The following is a 27484-nucleotide window of genomic DNA, read 5'->3' as shown; positions in this document are numbered from 1 at the left end:
GAGTGTCAACCTTCCCTATATGTTCAGGTGGTTGGCTTTTGTGTCATGCCTATGGCTACATAAGTATATGATCTTTCTTTGAATTACTTGATCCATAAATATTCTGAATGAGTATTTCTTTAAAATGTTAAAAATACTTTTTAGATTGAAAATTTATAAATTCACTTTCTGAAGTTTAGGTTTATACTAGCAGGTTCTATTTATTATTTTTCCTTCTAACATAAACTAGACCATTAAGGTGGTTCATTGCTTTAAAACAATAATGAAAATGTAGGAAATTTTTAATTAAAAAAAAATCAGAAATGTAAACCCCTTTTTTTAAAGAAGAAGATATTGGATTTATACCCCGCCCTCCACTCCAAAGAGTCTCAGAGCGGCTCACAATCTCCTTTACCTTCCTCCCCCACAGCAGACACCCTGTGAGGTGGGTGGGGCTGAGAGGACTCTCACAGCAGCTGCCCTTTCAAGGACAACCTCTGCCAGAGCTATGGCTGACCCAAAGCCATTCCAGCAGGTGCAAGTGGAGGAGTGGGGAATCAAACCTGGTTCTCTCAGATAAGAGTCCGCGCACTTAACCACTACACCAAACATGCCAAATGTGTATGCAATAAAATTTCGCTGCCAACCTATAATATGAACTGAATTCTAACCAGGGTTATCTCACCATCTGTATTTGGACAGACATCATGACTATGCTTTGGAATGTATTTATTTTTTAAAGCCATGATATTTTTTTATTATGATTTCAGATTTTTCTGCAAACCTTGGGTTCCCCTGGATTTGCAGAGCCCCAAACCCTGGAATTGCTTCCACATTAGCTCATTTGTTTTGAACTGCCATCTTTCTTTTACAGCCAGATGAAACTTCTGCCAAACTATTGCAGTCCAGGGTTTTCTGTGTTGTCCTCCCATGTTTTTAAAGACCTGGTTTGTGGTAATATTTATTGCTTTAAATGGGATTGTATCACTAGTCTTTCCAGAATAAAATGGCAGAGGCTTATTGATGCATATGGGATAAGGAATGGTCAGGTTGCTGATATTATTGGTAGTGCTTCCCCATAATCTGAACTAGACTTCCATTTGAAAGCCCTCCCCTACTATTTTAAAACAGATGTGATTCTAAAAAGAAAATAATATCAGGAAATGTTATCTGTAAAAAAATTGAAGGGGGATATGATTTCCTAATAGATTTGTTGATTTTGACTCTGGTTTTGGAATTAAAACCTCAGCTCCATAGGTGAAAAACATTAAAAAAAACCCAGTAAAGATTAATTAGAAAAATAAAGAGCAACTGGCAGGTTGTAAAAAGTAAAAGAGAATGAAAGAGATATGAACATATGAAGCTGCCTTATACTGAATCAGACCCTCGGTCCATCAAAGTCAGTATTGTCTACTCAGACTGGCAGTGGCTCTCCAGGGTTTCAAGCTAAGGTTTTTCACATTTATTTGCCTGGACCCTTTTAGTTGGAGATGCCGGGGATTGAACCTGGGACCTTCTGCTTACCAAGCAGATGCTCTACCACTGAGCCACCATCCCTCCCAAAGATAGGAAAGAAATGTCTTATAAACAAGCTGCACTGACTGAAGTGGTCTGAAACTGATCTGAAAATGTTGCACTTATCACATATTATTAAGAATGTACAGTTCATTCAGTTCTTTGGAAGAAAAGGGAGATAAACATGTGATTTGCTTTCTGATGGCAAACCCAAGAGGGCTCAGTAAGAATTTGCTGTTGTTTGCCTATGCTATGGGGATGGCCACTGCAGGGCTGTGGTGTGAATGCAGCCCTGTATTAAGTGCTTTGGGAAGCCACAGTTATAATTCCACTAGCTAATAGCAGCAGTACTGCAACAGTGACAAAGATGCAGGTGGGTAGCTGTGTTGGTCTGAATCAATAGAACAAAGTTTGATTCCAGTGGCCCCTTTAAAACCAACAAAGAATTGAACTTTGATGGTCTTAAAGGGGTCACTGGATTCAAACTCTTTTCTAGTGAAAAAAGATGGAAAGGGCCTGATGCATTTACCTTTGGGAAGCTGTAATATAGAGGCCACTCATCTGTGATGGCAAACTGGAATCTGTGTTGTTGTTTGTATACAGTCGAGTAGGATTATTGTACTGCAAGTTTGATATCTGTTTGTTGTCTGTTAGGCTTCCTCCAGGTGAAAAGGTTGCTGGTCTTCGGTTTGGGATAAGTCCATTATCCTAAAACAAAGAAAGAAATAGAAGTTGGTCACATCTTCTGCAATTGCCAGAATTAAGCTGCTTTTCTTGCAAAATGTCATGCATGTAACAGTCATTTGTCTGTAGCCTTTCAATGGAATGGAATCTTTGCTGCTATTTTTGAGTTGCAATAAGCTTTTGATCTGAAGAACTATTTTGGTCCTCGAAGTCCAAGTCCAAGATAAAACCCAAGTAAGTTGAGCTTCATGAACACTGGGGATCCCACTAATTTTCACTAAACAATATTGATAGGAGGCTCAAGGAATGTGAATTTCAACTTACTACACTTCAAGGCAAACATTATGCTTCTATACAATACCAGCTAAATGCCTGCCATATTTTCATGCCTTCCAATATCCTAGCCACTCTCCCCAATACCTCTGCTTGCTATCCTCCTTCCTTCCAACTTGCTTTCAAATAGCAGCCATCCAGGCTCATCCCTCTCCTTTTCATAGCTCAACAACTGAGGAGCAGAAACTTCTGTTGCTTTGGCCACTGCCCTGTTTCCCAAGCCATGCTTGAATCTGGGTGCTGTTTTGGGCTGAGTATAGGCAATCAAGAAAGAAAGATGTACCACCAGATCTGCTGCTCTCAGCTGCCCTGTCCTGTCTCCAGAAGTGTTTGACTTACAGTGAACACTGCTAATGGAAATGGTAACTGGAAAAAAAAACCCACAGGAAAAAACCCACGGTCATAAATGTTCACAGGGAAAAAGCCCACAGGGAAAAATGCCCACAGGGAAATAAGCCCACATGGGAAAAAGCCCACACAGATAAAAGCCCATGCGGAATGAAGCCCTCATGGAAAAATACCATTTAAAGCACCATAGATATTTATAATTGTGGATAAGCATCTACCCCCATTTATGCAAATAAACCAGTATTACTTATATTTGATCTTGTTATTGTAGGATTAAGATATGTCATATTCACATGCAACAATTTGTGTTGTGATTTTATCAAGTATAATTAAACAATAATTTTGCTAAATTATTTGTATATTTGATGGACTACAGAGTGACCTGGCTTGCCCACGGCTGGCGTGTGGGAGTAGGTGAGGTAGGCAGCAGCTTGGGGTGCTACCTCACTTCTGGTGCACCACTAGGTGCCTCCTTCCCCCACCCTGCCACAAGGGAAGCCAAGCTCAGAGGAGAAAAGTGCGCCCAGCCCTGCCCGGCTGCTCTCGTCTTCAGGCAGGAGCAGCTAAGTGGGGCACCTTCTTCTCCTCCAAGCTCAGCTTCCCTTGCGAGGAAAGGCAAGCTTGGAGGAGAAGAACACACTAGGCCCTGCCCGCTTTTACTTTCAAGGCAAGAGCAGTCAGGTGGAACGTGTTCTCCTCTGAGCCCAACTTCCCTCACAAGGAAAGCCGAGCTCGGAGGAGAATGCCTGCAAGTATGCTCTCTTCCGAGAACATGGGTGCGGCTCATCCAGAGTCCTCCCTGAACTTCCCTGCCGCACCACTGCACCTGCCCTCCCCGCAGGCAGGGGTGCGGTGGTGGGGAAGACGTGGGTGGGGTGTGGGAGGGGGCAGGTGCCAGCCTGGGGTGCCCAAGGTCCTAGTGCCAGGCATGGGCTTGCCACAAACTAACACTGGCTAATGCACAGGCAGGTTGCCTAAAGGTGAAAAAGAGAAGAAGAAGAAGAAGATATTGGATTTATATCCCGCCCTCCACTCCAAAGAGTCTCAGAGCGGCTCACAATCTCCTTTACCTTCCTCCCCCACAACAGACACCCTGTGAGGTGGGTGGGGCTGGAGAGGGCTCTCACAGCAGCTGCCCTTTCAAGGACAACCTCTGCCAGAGCTATGGCTGACCCAAGTCCATGCTAGCAGGTGCAAGTGGAGGTGTGGGGAATCAAACCCGGTTCTCCCAGATAAGAGTCCGCACACTTAACCACTACACCAAACTGGAAATATGAGGCACTACATGACATGCTTGCCACTTCTGTGCAGCAATATGAGCAGGTGGAAGATAAATTTAATTACTCAAGGAGACTGGCTAATTTGCAATGAAGAATCATATCTCAGCTGTTATTATTGTTGTTACTGTAGTTCTTAAATAATTGCTTCTTTTAGTCTTTTGTTGTGGTCGCTAGGTGTACCACAGTGTATTTGTTAAAATACAAGTGAAGGGAAATTGAGCTAGGAAACTCACTTATTTTAAAGTTATGGTTTTAATTTTTAATAAGTAAATAATATTTACTTATACAGTTGTTCAAAAGCTGTAAATACTAGACAGTAGAGAAATTACTTCAAACCAACATAAAAAAGGTTGACAAATTGTAAATTTAAAGCATTTAATAAATTTAAAGCATTTAATTTATTTAAAATATTTCTATGTAGAGTTTAATTTCTGTTATTATTTTCCTTCTTAAAAATTTGTTTATAACAAAATGGTCACTTTTATTTCCTGTATTTTCCCTGCCAAAAATTTACACTCAGGCGCATTAAAGCCCTCTTCATATAGGCCACTTTTGTATAGTAACGAATTAATATACTAATAACATAGCAAAATTATTTTAATTATACTTGATAAAATCACAACACAAATTGTTGCATGGGAATATGACTAGGGTGGCCAGAACGTCCCGCCCTCCCGAGAAAGTCCTGCCCCCGCCTCCTGAATCCCGTGTCCCGATTGGCCAAGCTCGGGACTCATTCAGAGTCCCGGATTGGCCAGTGCCCCTGTCCGTCATTTTTTCTCCATTATTTTTTTAATGATGAAGCCAATTACAAGGCAGCCTGCCTCCCCCAGCCAATCACAGGGGCACCTGGAAGGCGAGGGGGGCATGCCAGGCACCAGGGCTCTCACCAGATTGGGCCCTGCTGCCTGCCCTGGAGGCTCCGCCTCCAGGCTTCCCGCCCGACTGCAGTTAACCAGTGAAGGAAGAGCGGAGAGAGAAGAAGGTACGATGGGAAGGGGAGGGAAAACTGGGGTGTTTGGGGGAGGAGGGAAGCCCCAGGGCCATGTGCTTTTGCACCTCCTGTAGCAGCAACTCGTGAGTAGACAGGCCAATCCCCCCTTCAGAGCCAACTAGCCAGGAACGGGGAGGAGGGAAGCCCCAGGGCCATGTGCTTTTGCACCTCCTGTAGCAGCAACTCGTGAGTAGACAGGCCAATCCCCCCTTCAGAGCCAACTAGCCAGGAACGGGGAGGAGGGAAGCCCCAGGGCCATGTGCTTTTGCACCTCCTGTAGCAGCAACTCGTGAGTAGACAGGCCAATCCCCCCTTCAGAGCCAACTAGCCAGGAACGGGGAGGAGGGAAGCCCCAGGGCCATGTGCTTTTGCACCTCCTGTAGCAGCAACTCGTGAGTAGACAGGCCAATCCCCCCTTCAGAGCCAACTAGCCAGGAACGGGGAGGAGGGAAGCCCCAGGGCCATGTGCTTTTGCACCTCCTGTAGCAGCAACTCGTGAGTAGACAGGCCAATCCCCCCTTCAGAGCCAACTAGCCAGGAACGGGGAGGAGGGAAGCCCCAGGGCCATGTGCTTTTGCACCTCCTGTAGCAGCAACTCGTGAGTAGACAGGGCAATCCCCCCTTCAGAGCCAACTAGCCAGGAACGGGGAGGAGGGAAGCCCCAGGGCCATGTGCTTTTGCACCTCCTGTAGCAGCAACTCGTGAGTAGACAGGCCAATCCCCCCTTCAGAGCCAACTAGCCAGGAACGGGGAGGAGGGAAGCCCCAGGGCCATGTGCTTTTGCACCTCCTGTAGCAGCAACTCGTGAGTAGACAGGCCAATCCCCCCTTCAGAGCCAACTAGCCAGGAACGGGGAGGAGGAAAGCCCCAGGACCATGTGCTTTTGCACCTCCCTTGGCAGCAACTCGTGAGTAGGGAGGCCAATCCCCTCTTCAGAGCCGACTAGCCAGAAAGGGTGGGGGCGGAGAGAGGGAAACATCTTCATTTCCTATGAAAGGAAGACATTTTTAAAAGGTGTGCTGTCGCTTTAAATGTGATGGCCAGAACTCTCTTGGAGTTCAATTATGCTTGTCACACCCTTGTTCCTGGCTGCGCCCCAATGTCTCCTGGCTTCACCCCCAAAGTCTCCTGGCTCCACCCCCAAAGTCCCCAGATATTTCTTGAATTGGACTTGGCAACCCTATCCTTAGGCCAGCTTGCTTTTTAAAATTGGGGTTTCCTCTCCCACTTTGCCGTGTAAAATTGTCTATCACAGGGTGCTTAGGCTGCTTGGTGTAAAGGTTGCTTGTTGGCTCTCTGGATGTTGTTATGGTGGTGGTGGTGTATATTTTTTTTTAAAAGAGAAATAATATCTGTCTCCGACAAGAGGCTTGTTGTGGAAAAGATCAACCCCCTGTTGTCTTTTTTCCCCCTCCCTTTCTTTCTTTCTTTCTTTCTTTCTTTCTTTCTTTCTTTCTTTCTTTCTTTCTTTCTTTCTTTCTTTCTTTCTTTCTTTCTTTCTTTCTTTCGGATCCCTGGAGGTCCCTTCCAACTCTGTGATTCTTTGATGCTAAGCAGGTGCTCTGCCACTGAGCCACAGACTCTTCCAGTCTGCTGTAGACTGACCTTTTGTCTAGCGAGATGGGTATTGTCTGCTCAAGCTAGCATTGGCTCTCCAGGGTTTCAAGTGGAGGTCTTCACATGACATGATCCTTTTAACTAGAGATGCCAGGGTTGAACCTGGGACCTTCTGCATGCCAAGCCAAAGACGCTTTCTAGCTGCTTATACTGCTTTCTAGCTGTCTTATACTGACCTTTGGTCTATCAAGATGGGTATTATTCAGAGGTGGAATTCTAGTCGGAGCTCCTTTGCATATTAGGCCTCACCCCCTGATGTAGCCAATCCTCCAAGAGCTTACAAAAAAGAGGGTCTAGTTCCATAGAACTTACAGCAAAACCCAAGAAAGAGTTATAGTGTTTTAAAGGCAATCTTTTGTGTGTGTGTGTGTGAAATCCTTTTCTGTTTGCCATTGGAAGTTGTGGAAAGTACTTCTGAGCATCTTTTAATAGAGGCATGTGAGAGTCCTCAGATCTGGGGTGGCAGGGTGGCATCAGGAAATACTTCTTAGTTTTAGGAAAGGAGAATCTAGGTTGTTTTTGTAATAGTTATTTGAGGGTGGAAGATAAAGTGAGTAAAAGTTTTACACTGCCCACAAATAACGTTCCTGAAATGACCAATAATATTAGTACTGGGATCAATGACTAGGAGTTGTTGCATTCATAGGATGTAATAGAATGCGGGCAGAATGAATTACTACAGAAACTCTGAATGTGCCAGTATTCTCTTAATGGATTGCAAAGCATGTCTCTCTGCTGGGAGGGAGGGCTGCTTTTGCTCTTTCCTCGGGATCGGAGGAGCGCCTGTGGGGGGAGCGCGGCAGGGAGGAAAGCCGGACGAGAGTCGAGATTGGCCAGCCGCTGGCCGTGAAAGCAGCCTGAGGGATAGGGTTGCCAATCCCCAGGTTGGGGGCAAGGGATCCCCCAGTTTGGAGGCCCTCTCCCCACTTCAGGGTCATCAGAAAGCAGAGGGGAAGAGGGAAATGTCTGCTGGGCTCTCCATGATTCCCCATGGAGACTGATTCCCATAGGGTGTAATGGAGAATTGATATAGGGTATAATGGAGAATTGTCGGGTGTCTGGGGCTCTGGGGGGCTGTTTTTTGAGATAGAGGCACCACATTTTCAGCATACCATCTGGTGTCTCTCCTCAAAACACCCTTCAAGTTTCAAAAAGATTGGACCAGGGGGTCTTATTCTATGAGCCTCCAATGAAGGTGCTCCTAGCCGTTATTACCAATGGAAAGGAAAGGTCCCCTGTGCAAGCACCAGTCGTTTTTGACCCTGGGGTGACGCTGCTTTCACGTTTTCACGGCAGACCTTTTTAGGTGGTGGTTTGTCATTGCCTTCCCTGGTCATCTACACTTTCCCCCCAGCAAGCTGGGTACTCATTTTACTTCCTGTTTCCGGAAGTGGCATTTGGGGGAAATGATGTCACAGGAAGTGATGTCACTTCCTGCTTCCGGCAGGTGGTGCAGGGAAAACGATGTCACGGGAAGTGATGTCACTTCCTGTTTCCGGCAGTGGCATGACGTCACTTCCTGTTTCCGGCGGGCACGCGCTTCGCGCGCGCACACACACATTCATCCCCCCCTCAAGGTGTCCCTGGCTGGCCTGCAGATATTATGGCCACCCTAAATATGACATATTTTAATCCTACAATAACAACATCAAATATAGGTAATACTGGTTCATTTGCATCACTGGGGGTGAAGGCTTATCCACAATTATAAATATCTACAGTGCTTTCATGGTATTTTTCTATATGGGTGTCTCACCGTGTGGGCTTTTTCTGTGTGGGCTTTCCCCCATGTGCGTTTATTTCCATGTGGGCTTTTTTTCCTGTGAGCATTTATGACCGTGGGTTTTTTTCTGTGGGTTTTTTTCATGGAACCAATGGAAAGGGGGGGGGGAGACACATGAGATATGTGGCCTGGCAGGACACAGACTCTTCCTCTTCCATACATCATCTTCTTGCTATGCTGAACTGAGAGAAGATAGGGAAGGGGAGAGGATAAAGCAGATTCCTTTCCACCCACAACTTCTTTTTTCACATTTTCACAAGGTAGAGTCCTACCTACACAGTCTGTCATTTCCTGCAGAATCTTAGGCAATGTCAGACATAGGAAACAGCTGTTTCTATACGATGGCTTAATTTCTCATTTCATTCATTTCAACATTTAGTTCCCTATCATCAATTAAGAATCTAAGTGTTTTATAAATTAAGCCAGTAACCCAGTCCACACAGTTTTCTATAGAAAAGTAAAGTCTGAGGCTTACATATAGCCAAGGAGAAACACCACACTGTGAATGAAACAAAAAGGACTGCAGACAGAAATCTGTTATAATGGTTTGGGTGTGTATGTACTTGGTGGGTGAGAAAAGAACACATTTTGTTATAGTAGCAAACAGAAGAAACTCACTCTGTCTCTTACCATTATTTTAAAATATATATAATAAAATACAGATTGGCTGTAGAAAACTGCTGGGTATGTTTTTGTATTCTATCATATGCTTCCCACAACCAAATTAGGCCTGAAATGCTCCTACTTCCTTTACTGGATGATGAACAGGGCTGATTCCTGAAAATGTGATCTTACTTTGTCTTACCAATCATCTCTCACACTGCCTTTCTGTTAAAAGAGTGGCTATTCCTTTAACCTTAAGATAACATTCCCTATGGTAATTTTTAATCTTTGGCATTTTAAAACCACTTAGTATTAAAAAACGAGATCTAAATCCACATTGAGTTCTTCTGCAAAGCTATAATTGCTGCCTCGGTGCTTTCCAGAGGACATAAAACTTCACTGATGCACAAAAGATGGTGAGATTTTTGTGCAGTCCTGCTAGTATGCTACACAGTGCAGTTTTAAAAATATTTCTTTGTACGGAAATGGAAGTCTGGTTAAAATTAGCTCTTTTACAAGAGATGGGTTCCTAAGTTGTGTTTTTTGTGCTGAGATGACGAGAGAAAACTTTTACAACTTACTGCTTCTTCCAAAGAGAACATGGAAAGCAAACCTTTCACAACTTTGCATTTCTTCCAACGGTCTGTTATGAACGCCATGATTCCTCTCAGCAGACGAGGCTGGCAATTGTATATGAACCCATAACCTCAAACTGTTCATGTAGTCTGGCAAAAGAATCATGATGTGTCATCATTCAGTTGCCCTACCCCTTTTGAAGCATACCCTGTTCATTATGCAGTGAAACAGTGACACTGTATGAGAAGAGAAGCATAAATTATTTTTAAAAAATCAGGTTCATCTTCATGTAGAAGTCCAGAGGCTTGGGCTGAGTAGTGCCGGATTAAACCCTATGAAGGCCCCTAGGCAGTCGAAATCTTGGGAGCCCCCTTGCAAATTATCTCCTAATATCTCCTGCAGGCACCTTCTCAAAAGCCCCTTTGTCAAAGCTCTGGGGGAGAGGCAGAGAGAGGCAAACCAGCACAGGCCCCCTAAAGGCGTGGGGGCCCATAGGCCGGTGCCTACTCGGTTTATTTGTTAATACGGCCCTGGCTGAGTTGAAATGGCGATGGAGACATTTGAGTCTTTCCTAAACAAGCTGCTATAGCCAACTCCATGAAAGGTTTTAGTTTTGATACCACTGTGGGAAATCAGCAAACTTAAGGAGTGTCATGTGCCTCAATGTATTTGGGAATGGATGCAGATTGAATATTTATCTGTCAGACTCAGAGCTATGCATCAAATGTTGCTGTTTCCAATATGTATTCAGTTACTCTAGCACCTTTCTTCGTATGTCCCAGACCATCATATTTTGTTGCTTTCTGCTAATTAATCTTTGCCTTTGTTTCTCTCCTGTTTTTTGCTTCTGTAATATGGGAAAGAAGCAGGGGTGAAAGGAAAGATGTAGAAAATGTTGGGTTTCGTTATGGCCAAGTGAACTTTGCACATATAAACAAAATTAAAAGTTTTCAGATGTTTTAGGAAAAACAGGTTGCTTACCTGTAACTGATGATCTTCGAGTGGTCATCTGTGCAGTCACACACATGGGTCTTGCCGCAGGCAACGGATCCGTACCTCGGAGCTCCAATAGCTCGCCTATAGCGTCTTTTGGCGCGCTTTCCTCCCGCCCTGGGGAGCAGGCAGCGACTGCGCATGCCTGGAGCGGGGGGAGAGCGCCCATTCCACTCAGTTTCTTCCAGCCACCGTTGGCACTGACACTATACAAGGTTAAGCAACAATTACAAGAGGCCAGCAGCGGGGAAGGCTGGGTGGGCATGTGTGACTGCACAGATGACCACTCGAAGATCATCAGTTACAGGTAAGCAACCTGTTTATCTTCTTCGTGGTCTCTGTGCAGTCCCACACATGGGTGACTAGCCAGCTAAATGTCCTGGAGGAGGGTGCTGGTAAAAGAAAGAAGTTAGTCACGTAATCCAATCACATAATATTATGCAACATAGAGATGGAAGCGGATGCACTCACCCTTGACTTCAGTGGAAGATGGATCTGAGGACCGCTTGACCGAAGGAGGCATCACGTCTCGCACGAACGTCTAAGGCATAATGGGAGACGAACGTGGATGGTGAGGACCACGATGCAGCCGCACAAATGTCCTCTAGGGAGACGCCTTGTAGGAAAGCCGAAGACGTCGAGACCGCTCTAGTAGAGTGGGCCTTAAGACCTTCGGGCAGAGGCTGTTTAGCCAGTTCGTAGCACAACCTGATGGCACTAACTACCCATTTAGATAGTCTCTGGGTAGAGATTTTGTGTCCTCTGTGAGGATTACGTAGGCCACAAACAGATTAGGGTCCTTACGGAAAGGTTGTGTACGATCAAGGTAGAAAGATAAAGCCCTTCTAACGTCCAGAGAATGCAGGGCTCGTTGTCCCTGGTCGGATGGGTTGGAGAAAAACGTTGGTAGAGAAGTTGAAGTCGATAAGTGGAACTGGGAGACAACCTTAGGAAGGAACGCAGGGTCCGGTCGCAGAACAACTTTGTCCTTGTGGAAAATAGTGTAGGGGGGATCGTGACGGAAGGCGCATAAGTCACTTGCCCATTTACCTGAGGTAAGGGCCACCAGCAATGCTGTCTTCCAGGAAAGAAGGTTAAGATCTATGGTAGCCATAGGTTCAAAGGGAACTTTCATCAAGCAGGAAAGAACTAGTGACAAACTCCAGGTCGGGACGAAGGGCTTAACAGTTGGATTGAGGTGCAACATGCCCTTCAGAAAGGACTTGGACAAGGGATGGGAGAACACAGTTTTGCCATCAACAGGGTTATGGAACGCAGAAACCGCAGATAAGTGAACTTTTAAAGAGGAATAGCAGAGTCCTGACTTCTGTAGAGAAAGTAGATAATCAAGGATCAGGTTAAGGGGTGCTGATTCCGGCTGCAGATGGTTAGATGTCGCGAATGAGCAGAAGCGCTTCCATTTGCGTTGGTACGAAAGTCTAGTGGAAGGCTTCCTTGCGTTGAGGATGATGTTGGCTACCTCTGTGGAGAGGCAGGCGGATGTATTCTCCAGGCTGCCAAGGCCAGAACCCGAGGGTTGTGATGTAGAACCTGACCACTGGCCTGGGATAAAAGGTCGCCCACAGGAGGAAGACGGCGGTAAGTGTGGCGGGACATTTGGAGAAGCCTCGTGAACCATGGTTGCCGAGGCCACCATGGAGCAATGAGGATGCAGTCCGTGCCGTCTCGTGCTATCTTTACCAACACCCGTGTCAGAAGGGGGGTTGGTGGAAAGAAGTAGTGAAGGGGACCCGCCCAGCTGTGAAGGAAGGCATCGTTGCCCCTCCTGGAATAAAAATGAGGACATTTGGCATTCTCCCTGGAAGCAAAGGCGTCCACCTTGGGCGTTCCGAAGCATCGGAAGATACGCCGGAGGTAGGTCGGATTGATGGACCATTCGTGGTCGTCTATGCGAATCCTGCTGAGGGAGTCGGCCAGAATATTCTCCACACCTGGGAGGTGAATGGCAGTCATATAGATGTTGTGCTTGACACACCATTCCCAGAGCAGTACGGCTATACGGCACAGGCGGAGGGATCTGGTGCCTCCCTGTTTGTTTATGTAGTAAACTGTTGCCATATTGTCCGTGGAAATCTGAACGTGTCGGTCCCTGATCAGAGGGAGAAACGATTGGAGGGCCCTGTGTACAGCAATCAGTTCTAGGCAGTTTATGTGCATGGCCCTCTCGGAGGGAGTCCAAAGCCCCCTGACGGTCTTGTCCTCTAAGTGGGCTCCCCATCCCCACTTGGAGGCGTCTGTTGTCACGACAGTCATCGGAGGAGTCGGTAGAAACGGCATGCCTGCGAGCAGATTGTCGGGTATAGTCCACCATGTGAGAGATAGAAGTGCTCTCTGTGGAACAGTGAGTAAAACGCTCTGCGGTTGCGCCTGAGGATGGTAGGCTCGTACAAACCAGAGCTGAAGTTGCCGCATCCGTAGCCTGACAAAGTAAAGGACAGACGTTGTGGCGGCCATGAGGCCCAGCAGACGTTGGATTGTGAATGCAGAATGACGAGGCTGTTGTTGAACTGACTTGGCTAAGGCAATGATAGTTAGTGCCCGATCTTCGGGGAGGAAGGCACGATGAAGAGAAGTGCAGAGAAGGGCCCCTATGAACTTGAGGTCCTGGGTGGGTGTGAGATGAGATTTTGACGCATTCACACGAAGGCCCAGGGATTTCAGAAGGGTGAGAGCTGTGTTGAGGTTGCTCGGCAGTCGATGTTGAGTCGGAGCTATGAAAAGCCAGTCGTCGATATATGGGAAGACTGGGATGTTCCGGATGCGAAGAGCAGCTGCCACCACTGCCATGCACTTGGTGAAAACGCGGGGTGCAGTGGAGAGGCCGAATGGTAGGGACACATATTGGAAGTGGTCCTGGCCCATGGCGAATCGCAGATACCTCCGATGTTGAGGTCGAATGGTCACATGGAAGTAAGCGTCCTGAAGATCTAGAGAAGCCATCCAGGAATTCCTGGGAATAAGGGGCAAGATGGACTGCAGGGAAATCATTCTGAACTTCCTGTATTCGATGTGTCGGTTGAGGTTTCGCAGATCTAGAATGGGACGCTTGCCTCCATCCCTCTTGGGGACCAGAAAGTATCTCGAGTAGAAGCCTGTCCCTCGATGTTGAGGAGGAACGGGTTCTATGGCATTTTTCTGGAGCAAGTCCAGAATTTCCTGATGGAGGAGTGAAGATGGGGGGGGGGGTAGAAATGAAGTAGTGGTGGCGAGGTGGAGAAATGAACTCGATTGCGTAACCTAGGCGCACGATGGTCAGCACCCAGGAGTCGGTTGTGATCGAGTTCCAATTGGGAAGGAACGGAAGGAGACGTGTGCTGTAGGACGGTGGAGTTTGGAGAGCAAATGGGTCTGTGAAAGAGTCAAAGAGACTGCTTGGTCTGGAGGGAGGCCTTCTTAGTTTGCTGGGGCTTAGGTCTCTGTTGGAAATGAGGTTTTTGTTGTGGACCCTTCCGCCTCCAGTAGTCACTTTGTTTTGGTGACCGTTGTCGTTTTGGAAATGATGGTCTCCAAGTTTTTGCTCGATTGAACTGCTGGGAGTTTGGTTGGGAAACTCCCAGGCGTTTGGCGCGTTTGCGGCCATCGTCGACAGAGGTTAGCACTTCGTCCGTGGACGCATGGAAGAGGCCTAGGCCGTCAAAGGGTAGGTCCTCTATCTTCTGCTTGATGTCGGGCTGCAGGTTAGTAGAACACAGCCAGGCATGACGGCGCAAGGCGACGGAGGAGGCGAAGACTCTAGAAGAGCAGGAAACAGCATGTCGTACGGTGTTTATCTGCTGTTTGGAGACTCTGGACAATTCAGAGACCAAATTGGAGGCCGTTCTCTGAGAGGTTTCAGGGAGAGAAGAGATCAAGGGTGTGAATTGATTGGCTAGGTTGAAGACATAGGCAGAAAAATAAGCCAAGTAGTTGTTCAGTTTAGAATTGGTAGAAGCCAGAGTGAATAACTTCCGTGCCAGGGTGTCCAGTTTTCTCCCTTCGCGATCTGGTGGTGTAGGGTGCCGTGAGGGCTTGGCCTTAGTTGCAGAGTGAACTATAACGGAGTTGGGTGCTGGGTGAGTGGCCAAGAATTTAGCATCCGGGGCATGAACCCTGTAGAGCGAGTCGAATCGTTTGGAGGTAGGCGGGACAGAGGCCGGCTTGTCCCACGCCTCTCGCAACCCCTCGAGATGTACGGGTAGCATCGGAAGGAGTGACCCTGGTGGGAAGTCAGCCTGTACTAAGTCGTGTACAATGTCCGAAACTTTAGGAGAGTCAGACGGCAAGGCAATTTGGAGAGCGTCGGCCATAGTGGTGATAAGATTTAGATATGCTTTGGAAGCATCTGATGGTGAAAGGCGCAGCTGTGGTGCAGACTCCGAAGCGACAGAGGCAGGGTGGTCCTCCGATGAAAGGGAGGATTCCCGATCAGACTGGGAGTCATCAGGATTGGGTGAGTGGTGTGGAGCGATCGACTCCGAAGCCGAAGCCCGAAGCTTGGGAGCGTGAGTGTCCTGGGCTGGTCGAGTCGGAGAAATCCAGATGGGAGCCGAGGGGGCTCCGGAGGGAATAGTAACGGGCTTGTTGAGGTCCCGAGGGCGATCATGAACTGGAGACCGAGCCAACTGTCGAGGGAGGTGATCGGATTCTCGAAGCTCGGAAAGGTCTCGGAGTCGATCGACGTCACGGGTTCAAGGAGAGTGTCGGATTGGAGAAAGGTCACGGAACCGACCGTATGCTCGGGTTCGATGAGGATCATATAGTCGGGTTCGAGGAGAGTCGTCATAGCGGATCCGAGGGGCAACGACATCACGACCGAGGTCTAGATATCTGGAGCGGTGAGTTCCCTCGTAGGAAGGAGAGCGAGATCGGCGATGACGAGACCTAACCCTTGGCGAAGGCGATCGTGACTGCGAAGAGTAATCGTAGCGCGGACGAGCATACGGGTCATACCGGTCATAGTAGGCGGAGGAGCCGGAATCACGGTGCCCCCGCGGGGAGCGAGAGCGAAACCGAGGAAGCATGGGTGTCGGAGAACGTGATCGAATCCGACGCGGTATGTGTTGGGTCTCCGGAGAGTGCGAACGAAGTTGATGAGTAGAGCTTTGGGTCGCTGAATCCCTATAGAGGGGAGAAAGTGCGACGTCCTGGAAAGATCCGAGTCGAAGTGAAGACTTCGCGTAGTGTTGAGTAGGATCGGACGGGTCGGGTTCCAAGAAGTCTGATGGAACCACGCTGTGGACCGACGGTGAACGAGACTGAATAGGAATCACTTCTACGGCCGTAGAAGCCTGATGAGTGAACTGCGGCATGTCAGTGATTACATCTGACGGAGCCGAGAGTTCCGACGGGAGCCGGAGTTGAGCAGTCGAAGTTGAGGCATCCATAGGGTCAGGAGCCAAAGTCGAAGCCCGATGCGAGTGCGAGGTCGGGTGCGACTCGGTCGAGTGCGACTCGGAAGACTTCCTCGGAGTCGAATCCGGCGCTTTCGAATGACGTGGTGCTTTCGGCGCCAATTTCTCGGAGCCGGAATGACGCGACTTTTTTGAAGACTTATGGCCGGTCCCGGCGTGCTTCGAAACTTTCCTTACGGACTTGTGCGTCTGCTTTTGCGAGAGAGGCACGTCCGAAGTGGCCGAATCTCCCGCTCTAGGTGGGGGAGGCGGCGAGGAAGATGTGGGCATCGCCCGCAAAGACAATTCAAGCAGAAAGCTCCGGAGCCTTGCTGCGCGATTTTTACGGGCCTGCTTTCCGAAGTTCGCACAATGTGCACAGGAGTCGACCCGGTGGGCTTCTCCAAGGCAGAAAAGGCAAATGGCTGTGGCCGTCAGTGGTGGGGATTTTAGCCCCACAGCGCCTGCAATTTTTGAAGGTAACCTTCCCTTCCATGCGCTCCGGACAAGGGAGGGGAGGGAGGGAAAGAAAAGGGGAAAGGAAGCGCAGAAAACGGATTTTTTTTAAATATATTTTTTAAGGGACAAAAATAGTAAAGAATAAAAAGGGCAAGAGAATACGATACCAGATGGAGATAAGGATGAAGGAAAAAGCGAGCTAAGGAGGAAACGCAGCGAGGTAGGTGATGTCCGGGCGGCGGTAGGGAAGAAACTGAGTGGAATGGGCGCTCTCCCCCCGCTCCAGGCATGCGCAGTCGCTGCCTGCTCCCCAGGGTGGGAGGAAAGCGCGCCAAAAGACGCTATAGGCGAGCTATTGGAGCTCCGAGGTACGGATCCGTTGCCTGCGGCAAGACCCATGTGTGGGACTGCACAGAGACCACGAAGAAGATTATTAGGATACTTTTCTGAAATGTCAGCTTGCATAGGAAAACAAGGACTACTCTAAGGGCTGTAGACAGAGATAGAGTGGCCAGTAGGTTTACCAGGTGCCTACACAGCAAGCAGCCTCCTGCCATTACCCCAATTGCCTACAGTTGATCAAATGAGAAGCAGAAGAAAAACTGGGAGGTAAATTATGTCACAGCTATTCCAGGAATTTCCCCAGTTTGTATGGTTTTTACCATAGAGAAGGGGAAAATTCCGAGAGCACCATTGGGGGGGGGAGGAATGATGTCACTTCCAGGTGAATACAAGGAGCACTTCCACTTCCTAGGGTCCAGGCCCGCCCCCCCCCCAAAGCTCCTGAGATTCATGGGTGTGGTCCTGGCAACCATAGTTGGCAGCTGGATGGGGACACAATGTCCCAGCCCTTTGATAGAGGCTCCATGGGATGTTACTGACCTCTATGCCATTAAATGTTTCAGCTACGCATTTTCAGACATCAAGCCTTTATTAAAGGGACAGGTCATTTTTTTCTCCAGCACCATTGACAAACCTAGAGAGGTTCCAGTTAAGGTATTAAAGTTGGCTTGGGGAGTATTTTGTCTAAGTCCGTCTTGTCTTAGTTGAATGTTAGAAACTAGGTATATAGCTGTATTTCTTCTGGGGGAAAAAAAAACCTTTCGGATTTCTTACTGTATTTCCTGCTGAGTCATGTCAACTAGCACACTGGGCCTTTATAACTATAATAGCTCTGCCAGATATTTGGCTTCTCAGAGGGGAATTAAATTAAAATACAGCCAAATTCAACAGTATTGTTTTCTGTCTCTTTTCTTTCAATGCAAATACTGACCTTTTGATGATATCTTGATAATGTAATGTAATCACTTCAGTTTAGGTGTTACACATTTTTAAAACTTTAATTATTCACTTAACTGTTTCCTTTCCAACAGCAGCCTGCCTCTGACCCTTCTAAAGGGGCAGCAGAGAAAGGATGAGTTAGTTAGATGAAGGCCTCCTCTGCTCCCAGCAGAGGCTATCAATGGAATCCCTTCTGGCAGAAGAGGGAGGATTTTGCTCAAAATGGCAATTTTGCTCAATTCTTGCCTGCTCCATCTTTCTTTGCTTTGCTGATGTCTCAGAAAAGAACTTGAACAAATCCTGGCATGAGGTAGTTAACCTTTCAATGATCCGTCACCAGATTTTTTTTTGTAGTAGATAACATGAAGAGAGGCAAAGGAACTGACAGCACAATAAATGTGCCTGATCTGAATAATTTACTATTTGCATAACATACAAAAGAAATGACCCAGTTTCAGGGAACTTGAATATAGTTATCCTAACCAATGCTATCATAGGAATTAGAATACTATACATATCAAACATTTATCTCTCTGAACAGGAACTGTCTTTCTAAATCATGTGGATTTTCAGTCTTTAGCTGTTTCAGATTCTGAAGTTCCAGGGAACCAGTTGACAGGAACCAGAAAGTAATAACTCAGTCCTACAGGAGTTTCCTCATCTTTGCCTTCTGCATTTCTCTCTCTCCTGGCCTCTATGCTTGGGAAATTCTTCTTAAAACATTGTTCTTCTGTGAGCTGGAGTTTCCTTGCCTATGGATTTCTCAAGGTATATTTTGTCAAATGTGACCTTACCAGCCCTTGGAAATCTTGATGTATTCATTATTATTCCTTCAAAACATTAGTTATTTCATTAGTTTGAGGTTATCTTATCTGCTGTTTTTGTTTTTAATGTTTCTTAAACTTTGTTTCTTAAAATTTGTTTGCTTGAATCATAGAATCATAGAGTTGGAAGGGACCTCCAGGGTCCAACCTCCTGCACAATGCAGGAAACTCACAAATACCTCCCCTGAGATAGTACTGTCAATGAGTTCAAAAAACAGCTCTCAGGAATGAAGACAGTATTTATAAAACACTAAAGTCAAAAATAAGTCATGGAATCTACTACAGTCTTTTTCATGTTTAGCAGTAAGGAATAAACACCTCATGAAAAATATAAAAGGCCCTACTGAATGCTCAGATGTCTAATATGCGTTTCTCTCTTGAGAAAAGTTCCTCTTAAAAGGATTCACATGCTAACTGCCAGATCAACTGTATAACCTGGTGAATGGAGTGCAATATTTATGAAGGGCAGGGCTTTTTTTGAGCAGGAACATACAGGAATGCAGTTTCAGCTGGCTTGGCATCAGGGGGTATGGCAAACGAGTTCCTGCTGGGCTTTTTCTACAAAAAAGCTCTGGAACAATGGTGGCAAGCCACTGAACTCTCCAAAGCATCCACTTTCTCCAGGGAAACTGATCTCTGCAGTCTGGAGATAAACTGTAATTACAGGAGATCCCCAGGTCCCATCTGTAGGCTAACAGCATAAACTCAAAGGGTTACAATACAAATTACTATAATAAACATACATTTATTACAAGAAAAACAGGCACATACTACAATCCTCTCTATATAGCCATCGAAACTCAGTACAATAATAAAATACTCAGTTCATATTAATCATGTAGATTCAATGTATACAATCATGTTCCAATGTCATCAAATCCCATTAAAAAATGTGTGTGCAACAGGACAGCCAGTATTCCACTTCCTGTTTCATGAATTTCCTCAGGCACGGGATTTCGGCACCACCCAGCCAGGCGGCCAATCAGCCGCCTTAGGATGGGTGCCGTTCTTTGCCTCCCCTGAAGGAGAGGGAGACTTGGTTTGCCCTGACTGCCTGGGGGGTGGGGCAGCCTTAAGTAGGCTGGCCCGTCTCCTCCCTTTGCAGTCGGTTCAGGGCTTGTTGGGTTAGAACGACCCAGTGTTGCCACGATCAGGCGTGGCTGTGCTGGGCCTTTGCTTACCGGCGGGAGGAGCGTCTGTGCTGTCATCGGAGGCGGGCAGGCTGTCGGCGGCTCCGATCGTCGAGTGGACTGCTGCTCGGGCTCATACAGGGAGTATTTGGGTGCAGCTCGGCCTTTTGCCTTGGGTGGGGGCTGATTGGGAGAGAGTTGGGTTTTGCGTGGGTCCGGCTGGGCCTGTTTAAGCTGCCGCGTTTGCGGCGATCTCGGCTTCCTCGCCCGTTCCTCCCCCCCCCCGTATTTATCAGGCCTTCAATTGACGCGCTTTTGGGGGGAGTGGGGTCGGCGGCCCCCAGTGTTGTTAGTTTTCTTGGCCCGCAGAGGAGCGGCCGCAGCTGCGGCGGTTTTCCCCCGCTCATTTTTCCCTCCACCCTCTCTTAGCAGCGTTTCTTGTGGCGTCTGATAGGGGGCCGTTCAGAGCCTGTTGCTAGGGCTCTGCACCTTTGCCGGGGCAGTTTAGAGCCTGTTGCTGGGGCTCAGGATCTTCCCGAGGCGAGCGCGCTGATAGCGCGGTTGGGACGGTTGCGTCTTGCACTCCCCCCCCCCCCAAACTTTTGGATTTAATTGAGTGACTTGAGGCTGCAGGGTGGGATTTGTGAGGGGCTTTTTGAGCTTTGATAACCCTCCTCTTCACCTCCCTGGTCGGGTGTGCTGTGTGCTCTGGTCAGGTGTGCTGTGGGCTCTGGTGGGGGTGTGGTTGCCTGTAGGCATTAAAAAAAAAAAAAAAGGCTTCACCAGGGCTGCATTAGTGAGGGGCTGTTTGAGCTTTTGGTCACCCCCCCCCCTACCGCACACTTCTGAGTTGGAGTGTGTTTATTGTGAGCTTTGGTTGAGTGGGGGCTCAGTGTGCATTAGGGCCTTGCACACAGATCACAGATATAGCTAGCACCGGGATCCAGTTGGGAGTGAGGCTACGGGCTGCTTTTCTTGGAGCACCCCCTTTTTTCCCCTCTGGACAGAAGGTCGGTGTGGTTGGTTTGTGGGCTTGGTTTAGGGTGGTTGCTATGGGTCCGAAAAAGGGTCAGGGCCCTTCTAAGAGCAAGCAGCCTGCCAAGAAACCATCGAAGCGACCCTGCCCAGTGGTGCCTCCGGCAGAGGACTGGGATGATGGTGCCACTCGCCTAGCGATCCTCGACAGTTTGGCTGCTTTGGAGGGGGAGAGGGGCGTGGCCGGCCCTTCTCGGCGCGTCTCAGGGCTCACGGGAAGCGGCAGGGTGGCAACCATCGCATTTCAGAGGGAGGTTCTCTCTCGCTTATCTGCCTTGCAGGGTGGCAATGATGGTGGTTCGCCGGACCCGGTCGCTCCAGATGAGGACCAGGGGCAGGAGCCAGCAGACGTGGCAGTGGTCCCGCAGGAACTGGAAGGTAGGTTGCTGGCTCAGTCTCGTGGGTCTGGGTGGCCTTGGGGGCTTTGGGGCCCAGTCCTCGGGCCTGGGGCTGTTCCATCGGTGCCGTCACAAGGGCAGGGCTTTCCATTTTTGGCTGGAGGACCCTCCGCGAGCCAACAGCCTCCTCTGGGGTGGTCTCCTTTTCCGTCTCCCCCGACAGGGCAAGCAGGTATTGGGTCTGCTTGGTCATCTTTGCCGCTTACAGCGGGCCCTTCGGGCGGAGTTGGTGGTTTGTCAAACCAAGTGGCTGGGGGCGCTCTTCCTTGGGGCGGTCAGGTAGCCATTCCATCCCCTTTGCCTTGGTCCACGCAGCAGTGGGGTGGACTTGGGTTTCCAACACAACCTTCCTTTTCCTACGCGTCGATTCCTTTCCATGCCATACCCTTTGGCGATTCGGCTATGCCTCTGGGTGACCACCTTACGGTCGCAACTAGAGAAAAGATTTTAAAGGGTGAATACGTTGACGTATTCAGCTTATTATATCGTGAGCTTGAGAAAAAGCCAAAGGAGGAGATGGATGAGAAGGATAAGGAAAAGCTTAAGAAAAGAAAGGTGGACAGGTCCTGGTCGAACTGGCTGCCAGGGTTTTTAATCTATGCGGGGGTAATTGCCAGGGCTCAACCCTGGAGGGCAGCCTCACTCTTTCAATACTGCGATATTATTTATCGCGCATATAGTGACTTTGTGGGCGGAGCGTGGCTTCAATATGTTGAGGCATTCCGCATGAGGGCAGCGGTTAATCCCGGGTTGCCGTGGGATCAAATCAGCCAACAGCTATGGTTACAGCTGATGGCTCCCGCGAAGCCTAATACGGGCGACAGATCGGACAGTGGTCACATTGTCCAGAGGACCAATCAGCCTGCCGTTCCCCGCGCCCCCGCCGGTTCAACCCCGGTTGCTTTGTTGGGAGTTCACCTCCCAAGGGGCTTGTGCCAGGAAGGACTGTCGGTACAGGCATGAATGTCCTGTGTGTGGGGGACCGCATGCCTTCACAGCATGTAGTCGATCGAAGCCAAATAGAGGCTTCAGGAGGCCTGGAGGTCCCAATCCGCCACCTGGAAAAGGGCCCAAGCCCCATCAGAATAGCGGTCCTCAGTAGGTTGTTGTTAAGTTATCCTCGTTGGGATGATAGGCATTATCTGTTGCAAGGTTTTATGTTTGGGTTCCGGATCCCTTATCAGGGTCCACGAGCCCCCTTTTTGTGTTCCAACTTGAAGTCCGTTAGGGGGCTAGAGCACGTCGTGCGCGAGAAAATTAAGAAGGAGTGCGCGGAAGGCCGTGTTATGGGCCCCTTTGCGGAACCTCCTGTGCCTAATTTGAGAGTCTCCCCGCTGGGGGTGGTACCTAAAAAGGCCAGGGGGGAGTACCGCCTAATTCATCATTTGTCATACCCTAGGGGCCGGTCAGTTAATGACGCCATTCCTGACGAGTTGTGCTCGGTTAGGTACACCTCTTTTGACCGGGCGGTGAGCATAGTTCGCCATTGCGGGGTAGGGGCGGAGCTTGCTAAATGCGACATTAAGTCAGCCTTTAGATTGCTGCCCGTGCACCCGGAGGACTTTGAGTTGTTGGGTTTTTGTTTCGAAGGCAGTTTTTATATGGACCGGGCCCTCCCTATGGGGTGCTCTGTGTCTTGCTCGGCCTTTGAGCGGTTTAGTTCTTTTTTGGAGTGGGCATTGCAGTACAGGACAGGTATCCGCGATATGGCGCATTACCTTGATGACTTCCTGTTTGCTGGCCCCGCGGGTTCTGGTCAATGCGCTTATCTACTCAGGTCTTTTGAGAGTTTGGCCGCTGAGCTCGGTGTGCCGTTGGCAGCGGAAAAGACTGAGGGCCCCGCAACCTTGTTGACTTTTTTAGGTATCGAGCTTGATACCTTACAGCAGTCTTCCAGGTTGCCTGAGGATAAGTTGCGTAGCTTGCGGGAAAAGGTGGCAGCAACGAAAGCAAGGAAGAAGGTTTCGCTTCTGGAGCTTCAGCAGCTAGTTGGCCACCTGAATTTTGCATGTAAGGTGGTGGTGCCTGGCAGGGCGTTTTTACGGCAATTTTGTGATGGCATGACGACGTTGTGTTTGCCTCACACGTTACTCGGGTGACCAGGAGCATGCGGGATGACCTTGAAGTTTGGGAGAATTTCCTTCAGCACTTCAACGGGACTTCCTTTTGGAGGGAGGCGATGCTTTTGGAGGCCGAATTGCAGATTGTCTCTGACGCGGCGGGCACCACTGGCTTTGGTGTGTATTTTCGGGGGCACTGGTGCGCTGAGCCTTGGCCAGCCGAGTGGCGGAACTCTGATTTGATTCGCAACTTGGCATTTTTAGAGTTCTTCCCTATTGTGGTTGCAGTTTTTATTTGGGGGAACTCTTTGGCCAATCACACAGTGCATTTCTGGTGCGACAACATGGCGGTGGTCCATGTTGTCAATAATCTCACTTCTAGGTCCCCTCCAGTTATGTGTTTGGTTAGGCGTTTTACATTACGTTGCCTTAAATTGAATGTTTTGTTTGCTGCCAGGCATGTACCGGGCTCTAGTAACGGGGTGGCGGACGCTCTGTCTCGCCAACAGATGGAGCGCTTTCGTCAGCTCGCCCCGGAGGCCGACAGCTGTCCAGTGCCCATGCCGGCAGAGTTGTGGCGAATTGGAAGGAGGAAGTGAGCCGGGCCATCCATCTTGCAATTGCACCCAGTACGAGGAGGTCGTATGATCGGGCGGCAAAGCAGTTTGCGTGGTTTAGAGTAGGTGCCGGCCTGGATGAAACATGGCCGGTCCCGGTTGCGCATTTGCTGCAGTTCTGCGTCTGGCAGAAGGATCGCGGTCTCTCTGTGAGGTCCATTAGGGGCCAGCTCGCGGGGTTGGCTTTTATCAGCAAGTCCCGGGGGTGTACGGATGGCACCAAGGATTTTCGGATTAACAAAATGCTGGAAGGATGGTCTCGGGAGGTAGGTCACCAAGTTGATGGCAGGCTTCCAATTTCGCCATCCATTTTACGGGGACTTCACTCCACCTGGGTGTCGGTATGTGCATCCAGTTACGAGAGGTTATTATTTCATGCCGCGGCATTGACGGCTTTTTTCGGGGCGTTGCGGGTGTCTGAGCTGGTTGCAGGTTCGCGGACTGACAGCTCTGATAGGGCCCTGAGGGTGGATGATGTTACTCTGGAAAGGGGGCAGGCGCTCATTCGTGTTCGGCGGTCTAAGACCGATCAAGCACAAAAAGGTTGTGTCATTACGCTGGGCCCGTGTCCTGAGGAGGAGATGTGCCCTGTCCTGGCTTTGGCACGTTATTTGGAAGTACGTGGGACGGATCAGGGCCTGTTATTTCGCCATGAAGACTCCTCCCCGCTTTCCAAGTTTCAGTTTTGGGCCATTACCTCTCGGGCACTGGAAAAGTTGGGACTTGGCGGCTCGAGGTTTGGCACTCACTCCTTTCGCATAGGCGCAGCATCTACTGCTGCGGCTATGGGCTATGAAGGTGATGTCATACGTCGGGTGGGTCGGTGGAAGTCCCGGGCTTTCAAGTCCTATATCAGGCCTCTGCTTCCTTGAGATCGTTTAGGGATGTTTTTTCCACATTTGGTTATGTTCGCGGTGTTAACTGTTCTGAATTTATTTCTTTCTTAGGTGCTGTGGCTGGCTCGCATAGAAGGAGGATCCTTATTTGCGGCCACAGTATCATCTTTTGGGCGGCGCACCAGGCACGTCGGATGCCGGGAGGATCTCAGTTGGGCCTGAGCGAGCAGGCCACCATTGAGTGGCAGGGACGGCGTGGTATGAAGTGGGCGGGACTCCTCTCGCTTCTATTTAGAGAGAGGAGGGGCCCGCCACCGCACATCTTGGTGATTCACCTGGGGGAGAATGATTTGGGCCTAATGAAGGGTAGGGCCCTGTCTATTCAGGCCCGGGATGACATCACCTTGATTAAACGAAGATGGCCGGGCGTCCTCGTCCTGTGGTCGGCCATGTTGCCGCGCCGGGTGTGGCGGGCAGCCTGGGACCCTGAGGGCTTGGAGCGGGCCAGAAGGAAGGCCAATAGAGCCTTGTTTTTATATATGGAGGCCGGGCTCGGAGTTTACGTGCCCCACCCAACCATCAAGGCCAAACGTAGTGATTGGTACAGGCCTGATGGCGTTCATTTATCGATAAAGGGCAACGAGGCCTTTTTGGCCGACTTGCGGCATGGGCTGGAACATGTTCTCGCTGGTGGGGGGTCAGTGGCCTAAGCAGAGGCTTGGCACTGTCCTTGGCGGTTTTACCATTGGGAACATGTTCTTTTGGGGGCATTTGGTGAGCTCACATGGCAATGCACCTTTGGGGGTGCAAGGCGCCCCTGGGGGACCTAAGCTGCACGGCACAAGGTTGGCTCCAGGGAGCCTGGTGATCCAGTCTCTAGGGAGTGGTCCACAGCCCAGGCTGCACGGCACGGGGGAGGGTGGACCTCAGTGAGCTGGATCTAGTGCCTGGCCGGCCGGGTTTGAGCCGTTTGAGTCCCGGGGCCTGTGGCTCGCCCAGTTTCAGGTTGGGGAGGTGGTCTGCGTTTAAGTGACCCCTGGCTCAACCTGGCCCCATGTTTATTCCCATTGCCGTTATTTTAAATAAAGTGGCCCTTTATCCCACATTGTTGTCAGTCTCTTTATTCCGAATGGGGGGGCAATATAATTTTATTTCATAACATCAAAGACGACATAATTCCAATACATAAGTTTATGAAGGACAAATTGTCTCCTGGCTTCCTTTCTTACAGGCAAATGATCCCATGACTCAAAGCCAACTGGAGGCTGGCATCCCTAAAAACCATATGAGTAAAGTTCTCATACATGATTTCTGGAATAGTTTGCTTTCTAAAGCTAGCTCTTCCAGATTAAATAGTGTTTTTAAAACACAGAAATTGTTTACTAAATTTAACTTTTCAATTCCACTGATTGCATCAGGCATTGATTTCCTCATGACCAGCCTTTATGTACAACACACTTTCTTCCTAATATACTTTCTGACTAATTTACACCAACAAGGTCATATAAAATAGATAAAATTTTCACTTTTCTTTTGTTTTACGAACGTATTCCAGAAAGTGGGAACTGCACCAGAATGTAAGACCTCCTGCCTTCAGTAGTGTGCAGAAGAATATATATTGTAATAACTTCACCAGGGAAGTAGCTCATTGTGTTACAACTTGGGCTAAATGCAATCACTTGAGAGGTATTTTAAGTTGCCTAGTGCACTTAAAGCTACCAGATTTCCTTCCAATAAATGCTTTCTTTAAGATCTATGTTTAGTAAGGTTTACATGTGTTAGCAGCATCTTGCTTCAATGTGGTAGCTTTCCAGAAAGGGTGGGGGGGCGGGGGGAGAAGGCTTACATTTGCTGTGCCTCATTACAGTTTGAAATAAAAAAAGCGATTTGAGAGTACAGCTGCACTCTTCTTTTCCATTAGAATTAGTGGGGTCATTTGACATATTACAAAAATCTCTAGGAAAGAAATGAAAAAGAATGAATTACAGACTAAGATGATGGCTGCTTCAAAGAGTTATAAAACAGGTGAAAGAAAATTCACTTGACCTTTGGCTATCGTTGTATGCATTTTTAGAAGGGAATAAGCCCCTATTCAGTTTGCTTACTTCTGAGTAAACATTCTTATAACTGGGCTACACAAGTTGAACCTTTAATGTTACAACATTATTTCATAGGTGAAGGGCGTGAGACTGGTTTGGTTATTTTAGGCTAATACATATGTCAAGAATATTTATTGGTAGCCTATCAGCATTAGTTTCGGCAGGTGATATGTCAACAGCAATTCTATTCATTGTGCTGATACCAAGATTAATCTCAAGAGTTCAAACAAACTACCTAATACATTTAACAGCAACCAAAAGCTTTGGAATGTGTGTATGAATGTTATCAGAATTCAGCAAGTATAAGGCATGTTATTCATAGAGGGAAAAAAAGAAAGCAAAATTATGTAACATGACAACCCCCAAAACAGGAAAACCACCCCCAAACAGCTAATTGTGCAGACTGTTAATGCAGTCCTAAACAGATTTACACCTTTCTAATCCACTGAAATAACTGTCAGTCTTTCGTTATCCTATATGATATTCAAACGTGCTTCAAACACTGTTTAGTTTATGACATTTACGTGAAATGCTAATCTATGAACACCAACTCAAGCAGCAAAAAAGGAGTGTAAGTTCTTGTTAATGACATTTTTCCTTACTTAATTTAAATCATATAAATTAAAAAACAACAGAAAAGGGTCTATCAG

The 27484-nt window shown here is 48.3% G+C and overlaps 1 protein-coding gene across 1 annotated transcript in view; it reads right to left on the bottom strand.

The window, feature by feature from the left end:
- The window catches only part of PDLIM4 (PDZ and LIM domain 4), a 136745-nt gene that overhangs the window by 6740 nt on the left and 102521 nt on the right, over positions 1-27484 (bottom strand). The window contains exon 4 of the mRNA XM_060240498.1: positions 2024-2202. Within this exon, the coding sequence (XP_060096481.1) occupies positions 2024-2202 (179 nt within the window). The remainder of the gene's footprint in view (positions 1-2023; positions 2203-27484) is intronic.

This window comes from Heteronotia binoei, chromosome 5, assembly GCF_032191835.1.
Source record: "Heteronotia binoei isolate CCM8104 ecotype False Entrance Well chromosome 5, APGP_CSIRO_Hbin_v1, whole genome shotgun sequence".
Lineage (NCBI taxonomy): Eukaryota > Metazoa > Chordata > Lepidosauria > Squamata > Gekkonidae > Heteronotia > Heteronotia binoei.
This window is presented reverse-complemented; position numbering and strand designations above follow the sequence as displayed.